At 39.9% G+C, this 11646-nt stretch overlaps 1 protein-coding gene across 2 annotated transcripts in view; it reads right to left on the bottom strand.

Annotated features, from left to right (window-relative positions):
• Positions 1 to 11291, bottom strand: part of LOC135561758 (neuronal acetylcholine receptor subunit non-alpha-3) — a 35104-nt gene extending 23813 nt beyond the window's left edge. Inside the window, exons 1-4 of one of the 2 annotated variants that reach the window (XM_065003567.1) lie at positions 11146 to 11291; positions 8251 to 8295; positions 6860 to 6969; positions 1179 to 1310 (exon numbers count right to left, since the gene is read on the bottom strand). In XM_065003567.1, the coding sequence (XP_064859639.1) occupies positions 1179 to 1310; positions 6860 to 6969; positions 8251 to 8295; positions 11146 to 11268 (410 nt within the window). In that variant the 5' untranslated portion in view covers positions 11269 to 11291. Of the gene's footprint in view, positions 1 to 1178; positions 1311 to 6859; positions 6970 to 7980; positions 8011 to 8250; positions 8296 to 11145 lie in introns of those variants that run through there. The other variant, XM_065003568.1, reaches the window with a different exon arrangement.
• Between the last annotated feature and the right edge of the window lie 355 nt (positions 11292 to 11646).

The raw sequence follows: 11646 nt of genomic DNA on the forward strand, positions 1-11646 counted from the left end.
CTGTGGTGACTGCAGTTCTGTCTGTGGTGACTGCAGTTCTGTCTTTGTTGTTAAATTGACTTTATATTAAAGTATTTATATTGTAAATAACAAAGAAGTTATATATCTTTTTTTAAATGTTGTTTTTTTTAACAAAAAAATATACACCAGTCACATCTCAATCAACCAATCAGCCAACCAATTGACAAATCTACCAATTGACCAATCTACCGATTGACCAATCAACCAATCATCAACCAATCAATCAACCAATCAATCAACCAATCAACCAGCCAACCAAAGGGAAGGGGAGAGTGAGTGATAAAGGAGAAGAAGTGATACAACCAATCTTATAAATGATAGTGATAAAGTGACATGGTAAAACAGAGATAATCATGGATTAGGTGATATAGTAAAACAGAGATAATCATGGATTAGGTGATATAGTAAAACAGAGATAATCATGGATTAGGTGATATAGTAAAACAGAGATAATCATGGATTAGGTGATATAGTAAAACAGAGATAATCATGGATTAGGTGATATAGTAAAACAGAGATAATCATGGATTAGGTGATATAGTAAAACAGAGATAATCATGGATTAGGTGATATAGTAAAACAGAGATAATCATGGATAAAGTGATATAGTAAAACAGAGATAATCATGGATAAAGTGATATAGTAAAACAGAGAAAATCATGGATAAAGTGATATAGTAAAACAGAGATAATCATGGATTAGGTGATATAGTAAAACAGAGATAATCATGGATAAAGTGATATAGTAAAACAGAGATAATCATGGATAAAGTGATATAGTAAAACAGAGATAATCATGGATAAAGTGATATAGTAAAACAGAGAAAATCATGGATAAAGTGATATAGTAAAACAGAGAAAATCATGGATAAAGTGATATAGTAAAACAGAGATAATCATGGATTAGGTGATATAGTAAAACAGAGATAATCATGGATTAGGTGATATAGTAAAACAGAGATAATCATGGATGTCACCTTCTTCCCGTCCGACAGGTAGGACTGATGGATTGTTTGGTTGATTAGTGTGTGTGTGTGTCTGTGTGCATGTGCTTCCATGTTAGTGTTTATGTGTGTGTGAGCTTGTGTGTGTTCATGTGTGTATGTTGTGTGCGTGTGAGCGTGTGTGTGTGTGTGTGTGTCCAGCGGTCAGTCCCACCTGTCGAAGGGAAAGAAGGTGACGTCCATGGTGCATGAAGACTTGTAGCTGGCCGGAGGGGTCCACCTGATTGTCCCGTCTGACCTCACGATGGCTTTGGTCATCAGGGAGCCCTCGAAACGCCCGTCAGCACTGGGGGGGGGGGTGAGTAAGGGGGATAGGGAGAGAGGGGTGAGGATAGGGATGGGAGGGAGGGAGGGAGGAAGGAAGGGAGGGAAGGAGGGGAAGTTAGTTGGTGAGTTGTGTTCATTAGATAAGCACACAACAGAAGACGATGAGGCTATTGAAAAGAACCAGCAGAACTTTTCAGGATGCTGCGTGGTAGCGCTGGTTTTCCTAAAACGACACTAGATTATAATAGACCTCCATGCTAACCCTGCTAACATGAATGATTATAATAGACCTCCATGCTAATCCTGCTAACATAAATGATTATAATAGACCTCCATGCTAACCCTGCTAACATGAATGATTATAATAGACCTCCATGCTAATCCTGCTAACACGAATGATTATAATAGACCTCCATGCTAACCCTGCTAACATGAATGATTATAATAGACCTCCATGCTAATCCTGCTAACATGAATGATTATAATAGACCTCCATGCTAACCCTGCTAACATAAATGATTATAATAGACCTCCATGCTAACCCTGCTAACATGAATGATTATAATAGACCTCCATGCTAATCCTGCTAACATAAATGATTATAATAGACCTCCATGCTAACCCTGCTAACATGAATGATTATAAAAGACCTCCATGCTAATCCTGCTAACATAAATGATTATAATAGACCTCCATGCTAATCCTGCTAACATAAATGATTATAATAGACCTCCATGCTAACCCTGCTAACATGAATGATTATAATAGACCTCCATCTTAATCCTGCTAACATGAATGATTATAATAGACCTCCATGCTAATCCTGCTAACATAAATTATTATAATAGACCTCCATGCTAACCCTGCTAACATGAATGATTATAATAGACCTCCATGCTAATCCTGCTAACATGAATGATTATAATAGACCTCCATGCTAATCCTGCTAACATGAATGATTATAATAGACCTCCATGCTAATCCTGCTAACATAAATGATTATAATAGACCTCCATGCTAATCCTGCTAACATGAATGATTATAATAGACCTCCATGCTAATCCTGCTAACATGAATGATTATAATAGACCTCCATGCTTATCCTGCTAACATATAAATGATTATAATAGACCACCATGCTAATCCTGCTAACATGAATGATTATAATAGACCTCCATGCTAATCCTGCTAACATAAATGATTATAATAGACCTCCATGCTAATCCTGCTAACATAAATGATTATAATAGACCTCCATGCTAATCCTGCTAACATGAATGATTATAATAGACCTCCATGCTAATCCTGCTAACATGAATGATTATAATAGACCTCCATGCTAACACTGCTAACATAAATGATTATAATAGACCTCCATGCTAATCCGGCTAACATAAATGATTATAATAGACCTCCATGCTAACACTGCTAACATAAATTATTATAATAGACCTCCATGCTAATCATGCTAACATAAATGATTATAATAGACCTCCATGCTAATCCTGCATGATTATAATAGACCTCCATGCTAATCCTGCTAACATGAATGATTATAATAGACCTCCATGCTAATCCTGCTAACATGAATGATTATAATAGACCTCCATGCTAATCCTGCTAACATAAATGATTATAATAGACCTCCATGCTAATCCTGCTAACATAAATGATTATAATAGACCTCCATGCTAATCCTGCTAACATAAATGATTATAATAGACCTCCATGCTAACCCTGCTAACATGAATGATTATAATAGACCTCCATGCTAATCCTGCTAACATAAATGATTATAATAGACCTCCATGCTAACCCTGCTAACATGAATGATTATAAAGACCTCCATGCTAATCCTGCTAACATAAATGATTATAATAGACCTCCATGCTAATCCTGCTAACATAAATGATTATAATAGACCTCCATGCTAACCCTGCTAACATGAATGATTATAATAGACCTCCATCTTAATCCTGCTAACATGAATGATTATAATAGACCTCCATGCTAATCCTGCTAACATAAATTATTATAATAGACCTCCATGCTAACCCTGCTAACATGAATGATTATAATAGACCTCCATGCTAATCCTGCTAACATGAATGATTATAATAGACCTCCATGCTAATCCTGCTAACATGAATGATTATAATAGACCTCCATGCTAATCCTGCTAACATAACTGATTATAATAGACCTCCATGCTAATCCTGCTAACATAAATGATTATAATAGACCTCCATGCTAATCCTGCTAACATGAATGATTATAATAGACCTCCATGCTTATCCTGCTAACATATAAATGATTATAATAGACCACCATGCTAATCCTGCTAACATGAATGATTATAATAGACCTCCATGCTAACCCTGCTAACATGAATGATTATAAAAGACCTCCATGCTAATCCTGCTAACATAAATGATTATAATAGACCTCCATGCTAATCCTGCTAACATAAATGATTATAATAGACCTCCATGCTAACCCTGCTAACATGAATGATTATAATAGACCTCCATCTTAATCCTGCTAACATGAATGATTATAATAGACCTCCATGCTAATCCTGCTAACATAAATTATTATAATAGACCTCCATGCTAACCCTGCTAACATGAATGATTATAATAGACCTCCATGCTAATCCTGCTAACATGAATGATTATAATAGACCTCCATGCTAATCCTGCTAACATGAATGATTATAATAGACCTCCATGCTAATCCTGCTAACATAATGATTATAATAGACCTCCATGCTAATCCTGCTAACATAAATGATTATAATAGACCTCCATGCTAATCCTGCTAACATGAATGATTATAATAGACCTCCATGCTTATCCTGCTAACATATAAATGATTATAATAGACCACCATGCTAATCCTGCTAACATGAATGATTATAATAGACCTCCATGCTAATCCTGCTAACATAAATGATTATAATAGACCTCCATGCTAATCCTGCTAACATAAATGATTATAATAGACCTCCATGCTAATCCTGCTAACATGAATGATTATAATAGACCTCCATGCTAATCCTGCTAACATGAATGATTATAATAGACCTCCATGCTAACACTGCTAACATAAATGATTATAATAGACCTCCATGCTAATCCGGCTAACATAAATGATTATAATAGACCTCCATGCTAACACTGCTAACATAAATTATTATAATAGACCTCCATGCTAATCATGCTAACATAAATGATTATAATAGACCTCCATGCTAATCCTGCATGATTATAATAGACCTCCATGCTAATCCTGCTAACATGAATGATTATAATAGACCTCCATGCTAATCCTGCTAACATGAATGATTATAATAGACCTCCATGCTAATCCTGCTAACATAAATGATTATAATAGACCTCCATGCTAATCCTGCTAACATAAATGATTATAATAGACCTCCATGCTAACCCTGCTAACATAAATGATTATAATAGACCTCCATGCTAACCCTGCTAACATGAATGATTATAATAGACCTCCATGCTAATCCTGCTAACATAAATGATTATAATAGACCTCCATGCTAACCCTGCTAACATGAATGATTATAAAAGACCTCCATGCTAATCCTGCTAACATAAATGATTATAATAGACCTCCATGCTAATCCTGCTAACATAAATGATTATAATAGACCTCCATGCTAACCCTGCTAACATGAATGATTATAATAGACCTCCATCTTAATCCTGCTAACATGAATGATTATAATAGACCTCCATGCTAATCCTGCTAACATAAATTATTATAATAGACCTCCATGCTAACCCTGCTAACATGAATGATTATAATAGACCTCCATGCTAATCCTGCTAACATGAATGATTATAATAGACCTCCATGCTAATCCTGCTAACATGAATGATTATAATAGACCTCCATGCTAATCCTGCTAACATAACTGATTATAATAGACCTCCATGCTAATCCTGCTAACATAAATGATTATAATAGACCTCCATGCTAATCCTGCTAACATGAATGATTATAATAGACCTCCATGCTTATCCTGCTAACATATAAATGATTATAATAGACCACCATGCTAATCCTGCTAACATGAATGATTATAATAGACCTCCATGCTAATCCTGCTAACATAAATGATTATAATAGACCTCCATGCTAATCCTGCTAACATAAATGATTATAATAGACCTCCATGCTAATCCTGCTAACATGAATGATTATAATAGACCTCCATGCTAATCCTGCTAACATGAATGATTATAATAGACCTCCATGCTAACACTGCTAACATAAATGATTATAATAGACCTCCATGCTAATCCGGCTAACATAAATGATTATAATAGACCTCCATGCTAACACTGCTAACATAAATTATTATAATAGACCTCCATGCTAATCATGCTAACATAAATGATTATAATAGACCTCCATGCTAATCCTGCATGATTATAATAGACCTCCATGCTAATCCTGCTAACATGAATGATTATAATAGACCTCCATGCTAATCCTGCTAACATGAATGATTATAATAGACCTCCATGCTAATCCTGCTAACATAAATGATTATAATAGACCTCCATGCTAATCCTGCTAACATAAATGATTATAATAGACCTCCATGCTAATCCGGCTAACATAAATGATTATAATAGACCTCCATGCTAACACTGCTAACATAAATTATTATAATAGACCTCCATGCTAATCATGCTAACATAAATGATTATAATAGACCTCCATGCTAATCCTGCATGATTATAATAGACCTCCATGCTAATCCTGCTAACATGAATGATTATAATAGACCTCCATGCTAATCCTGCTAACATGAATGATTATAATAGACCTCCATGCTAATCCTGCTAACATAAATGATTATAATAGACCTCCATGCTAATCCTGCTAACATAAATGATTATAATAGACCTCCATGCTAATCCTGCTAACATAAATGATTATAATAGACCTCCATGCTAATCCTGCTAACATAAATGATTATAATAGACCTCCATGTTAATCCTGCTAACATAAATGATTATAATAGACCTCCATGCTAATCCTGCATGATTATAATAGACCTCCATGCTAATCCTGCTAACATGAATGATTATAATAGACCTCCATGCTAATCCTGCTAACATGAATGATTATAATAGACCTCCATGCTAATCCTGCTAACATGAATGATTATAATAGACCTCCATGCTAATCCGGCTAACATGAATGATTATAATAGACCTCCATGCTAATCGGGCTAACATGAATGATTATAATAGACCTCCATGCTAATCCGGCTAACATGAATGATTATAATAGACCTCCATGCTAATCCGGCTAACATGAATGAAGTGAAGAGGAAGAAAAGTCATCAGAAGTACTATGTTATACACTATGTTATCAATTAGAGTGAAGAGTTGTCTTACAAGTATCTAAACTGTAAAGCAGTTTCTAAGAAAGCATTCATTGATTTTTCAGGGACAATAAAGTATCAAAGAAAGTCTGAAAACACAGAGCTGAGCCCATATGAAGCAGGAAGTAGTGCGGACTCACTTCTCATAGAGGACGATGTCTGGCAGCCATATTGTTTCAGAGGGAACTCTGATAGAGGTGATTCCTCCATACTCATCAGGGTTCCACTGGAGCTTCACATCCACCCACTCCTACAGAACATAGAACATTACATTATAACAGAACAATATACCATTACATTACAACGTAGCATTATAAAATAACATTACATTATAACATAACAATATAACATAACATAACAATATAACATAACATTATAAAATAACAAAAAAAAATGTACCTTTATTTAACTAGGCAAGTCAGTTAAGAACAAATTCTTATTTTCAATGACGGCCTAGGAACAGTGGGTTAACTGCCTTGTTCAGGGGCAGAACGACAGATTTGTACCTTGTCAGCTCTGGGATTTGAACTTGCAACCTTCCGGTTACTAGTCCAACAGACTAATCACTAGGCTACCCTGCCGTATACCATTACATTATAACATAACAATATAACATAACATTATTTAACCTCGGCAAGTCAGTTAAGAACACATTCTTATTTACAATGACGGACTTATATAACATTATAACATACTTTTACAACATTATAACATAATATTATAACATAACATTATAACAAAACATTATAACAAAACATTATAACATAACATTATAACATGACAATATAACGTAACAATATAGCATACTTTTATAACATAACAATATAACATGACAATATAACATACTTTTATAACATAACAATATAACATGACAATATAGCATACTTTTATAACATAACAATATAACATGACAATATAACATACTTTTACAACATAACATTACTTTATTTTGTGTTCAAACTACAGTAAAGATGCTGCTGTTGGTCAATACCTGTCATAGCCAGACATTAGTAGTCATCAGCTGATTGGTCCTTACCTGTCATAGCTAGACATTAGTAGTCATCAGCTGATTGGTCGTTACCTGTCATAGCTAGACATTAGTAGTCATCAGCTGATTGGTCCTTACCTGTCATAGCCAGACATTAGTAGTCATCAGCTGATTGGTCCTTACTTGTCATAACCAGACATTAGTAGTCATCAGCTGATTGGTCCTTACCTGTTATAGCCAGACATTAGTAGTCATCAGCTGATTGGTCCTTACCTGCCATAGCCAGACATTAGTAGTCATCAGCTGATTGGTCCTTACCTGCCATAGCCAGACATTAGTAGTCATCAGCTGATTGGTCCTTACCTGCCATAGCCAGACATTAGTAGTCATTAGCTGATTGGTCCTTACCTGTCATAGCCAGACATTAGTAGTCATCAGCTGATTGGTCCTTACCTGCCATAGCCAGACATTAGTAGTCATCAGCTGATTGGTCCTTACCTGCCATAGCCAGACATTGGTAGTCATCAGCTGATTGGTCCTTACCTGCCATAGCCAGACATTAGTAGTCATCAGCTGATTCTTTTCATCCTGTCAGAACAAGAAGAGAAGAGAAGGAATATGCATTATGAACAATGTCTGCATGACTAAAAGTAAAGTTTTTGATGAAAGACAGAATCCATGATTAGAAGTTGAAGAAGTTTGGAAGGATGTCAGTCAAATTAGACTGGAGTGAAAATCCATGGCACAGATGTCATGGTTTCTCTGTGTCCCAGAAAGGCAGTGGGCAGAATGAATGTCTTACCTCTCTTCCTGTCCTCCTCCTTCCCGTTACCTCTCTTCCTGTTCTCCTCCTTCCCTTTACCTATCTCCCTGTCCTCCTCCTTCCCTTTACCCCTCTTCCTGTCCTTCTCCTTCCATTGACCTCTCTTCCTGTCCTCCTCCTTCCCTTTACCTCTCTTCCTGTCTTCCTCCTTCCCTTTACCCCTCTTCCTGTCCTCCTCCTTCCCTTGACCTCTCTTCCTGTCCTCCTCCTTCGCTTTACCTCTCTTCCTGTCCTCCTCCTTCCCTTTACCTCTCTTCCTGTCCTCCTCCTTCCCTTTTTCTCTCTTCCTGTCCTCCTCCTTCCCTTTACCTCTCTTCCTGTCCTCCTCCTTCCCTTTATCTCTCTTCCTGTCCTCCTCCTTCCCTTTACCTCTCTTCCTGTCCTCCTCCTTCCCTTCACCTCTCTTCCTGTCCTCCCCCTTCCCTTTACTTCTCTTCCTGTCCTCCTCCTTCCCGTTACCTCTCTTCCTGTTCTCCTCCTTCCCTTTACCTCTCTTCCTGTCCTCCTCCTTCCCTTCACCTCTCTTCCTGTCCTCCTCCTTCCCTTTACCTCTCTTCCTGTCCTCCTCCTTCCCTTTACTTCTCTTCCTGTCCTCCTCCTTCCCTTTACCTCTCTTCCTGTCCTCCTCCTTCCCTTTACCTCTCTTCCTGTCCTGCTCCTTCCCTTTACCTCGCTTCCTGTCCTCCTCCTTCCCTTTATCTCTCTTCCTGTCCTCCTCCTTCCCTTTACCTCTCTTCCTGTCCTCCTCCTTCCCTTTACCTCTCTTCCTGTCCTCCTCCTTCCCTTTACTTCTATTCCTGTCCTCCTCCTTCCGTTTACCTCGCTTCATGTCCTCCTCCTTCCCTTTATCTCTCTTCCTGTCCTCCTCCTTCCCTTTACCTCTCTTCCTGTCTTCCTCCTTCCCTTTACCTCTCTTCCTGTCCCTCTCCTTCCCTTTACCTCTCTTCCTGTCCTCCCCCTTCCCTTTACCTCTCTTCCTGTCCTCCTCCTTCCCTTGAACTCTCTTCCTGTCATCCTCCTTCCCTTTACCTCTCTTCCTGTCCTCCTCCTTCCCTTTACCTCTCTTCCTGTCCTCCTCCTTCCCGTTACCTCTCTTCCTGTCTTCCTCCTTCCCTTTACCTCTCTTCCTGTCCCTCTCCTTCCCTTTACCTCTCTTCCTGTCCTCCCCCTTCCCTTTACCTCTCTTCCTGTCCTCCTCCTTCCCTTTACCTCTCTTCCTGTCCTCCTCCTTCCCTTTACCTCTCTTCCTGTCCTCCTCCTTCCCTTTACCTCTCTTCCTGTCCTCCTCCCCGTTATCTCTCTTCCTGTCCTCTTCCTTCCCTTTACCTCTCTTCCTGTCCTCCCCCTTCCCTTTACCTCTCTTCCTGTCCTCCTCCTTCCCGTTATCTCTCTTCCTGTCCTCCTCCTTCCCTTTACCTCTCTTCCTGTCCTCCTCCTTCCCTTTTTCTCTCTTCCTGTCCTCCTCCTTCCCTTTACCTCTCTTCCTGTCCTCCTCCTTCCCTTTACCTCTCTTCCTGTCCTCCTCCTTCCCTTTACCTCTCTTCCTGTCCTCCTCCTTCCCTTTACCTCTCTTCCTGTCCTCCTCCTTCCCTTTACCTCTCTTCCTGTCCTCCTCCTTCCCTTTACCTCTCTTCCTGTCCTCCTCCTTCCCTTCACCTCTCTGCCTGTCCTCCTCCTTCCCTTTACCTCCCTTCCTGTCCTCCTCCTTCCCTTTACCTCTCTTCCTGTCCTCCTCCTTCCCTTTACCTCTCTTCCTGTCCTCCTCCTTCCCGTTACCTCTCTTCCTGTCCACCTCCTTCCCTTTACCTCTCTTCCTGTCCTCCTCCTTCCCTTCACCTCTCTTCCTGTCCTCCTCCTTCCCTTTACCTCCCTTCCTGTCCTCCTCCTTCCCTTTACCTCTCTTCCTGTCCTCCTCCTTCCCTTTACCTCTCTTCCTGTCCTCCTCCTTCCCTTTACCTCTCTTCCTGTCCTCCTCCTGTCATCCCCTCTTCTCGAAAAAACCTGCAGTAACCAACTCCACCAGACAGAGAAATGGGGTAAAGAGAGAGGGTATAGGAGGATGGCAGAAATGTCCATGATGCTGAAATGTATCGTAACACAGTTGGACAGATCAGGATCATGGTAACACAGTAGGACAGATCAGGACCATGGTAAGACAGTAGGAAAGATCAGGACCATGGTAAGACAGTAGGACAGATCAGGATCATGGTAAGACAGTAGGACAGATCAGGACCATGGTAAGACAGTAGGACAGGAACATTCCATCCAACGTCTTCTGCCCTGGCTATCATCATCTCCTCTCTCCACCCACCTCCACCCCTTCTCCCCCAGCTCCCGCCTCCCTCTCCCTCCCTCCCTCTCTCCTCTCCTCTCATTCTTCCTCTCCTCTCATTCTTCCCTCTCCCTCCCTCTCTCTCTCTTCCCCATGAATCTCTCTCCCCCACTTCCATCCCCCCCTCCCTCCCTCTCTCTCTCTTCCCCATGAATCTCTCCCCCACCTCCATCCCTCCTTCCTTCCCTCTCTCTCTCTGTTTGATTTGTGAGGATGAGGTGATGTAATGTGACTGTTCAGAGTATTCATCTCCCAGGGGACAGTAAGGGGTGTAAGTTCTCACCACGTCCACCAGCTGTGAGATCTTGAGTCCGAAGCGTACTGTGATGGTGTCGTTAGCGTGCAGAACGGGTCGGACCCATTTCTGATACCCTCTAAACAGGTTCCTCAACAAGGCATCCTCCATCTCAGCCAGAGACACAAACTCCTCTGGAGAGAGAGAGAGAGAGAGAGAGAGAGAGAGAGAGAGAGAGAGAGAGAGAGAGAGAGAGAGAGAGAGAGAGAGAGAGATAGATGCTATTTGGCCCTAAACAGAGAGTACAAAGTGGCAGAATACCTGACCACCGTGACTGACCCAAACTTAAGGAAAGCTTTGACTATGTACAGACTCAGTGTGCATAGCCTTGCTATTGAGAGAGGCTGCTGTAGGCAGACCTGGCTCTCAAGAAAAGACAGGCTATGTGCTCACTGCCCACAAAATTAGGTGTAGTAAACTGAGCTGCACTTCCTAACCTCCTGCCCAATGAATGATCACATTAGAGACACATATTTCCCTCAGATGACA

Source organism: Oncorhynchus nerka, linkage group LG18 (assembly GCF_034236695.1).
Source record: "Oncorhynchus nerka isolate Pitt River linkage group LG18, Oner_Uvic_2.0, whole genome shotgun sequence".
Classification (NCBI taxonomy): domain Eukaryota; kingdom Metazoa; phylum Chordata; class Actinopteri; order Salmoniformes; family Salmonidae; genus Oncorhynchus; species Oncorhynchus nerka.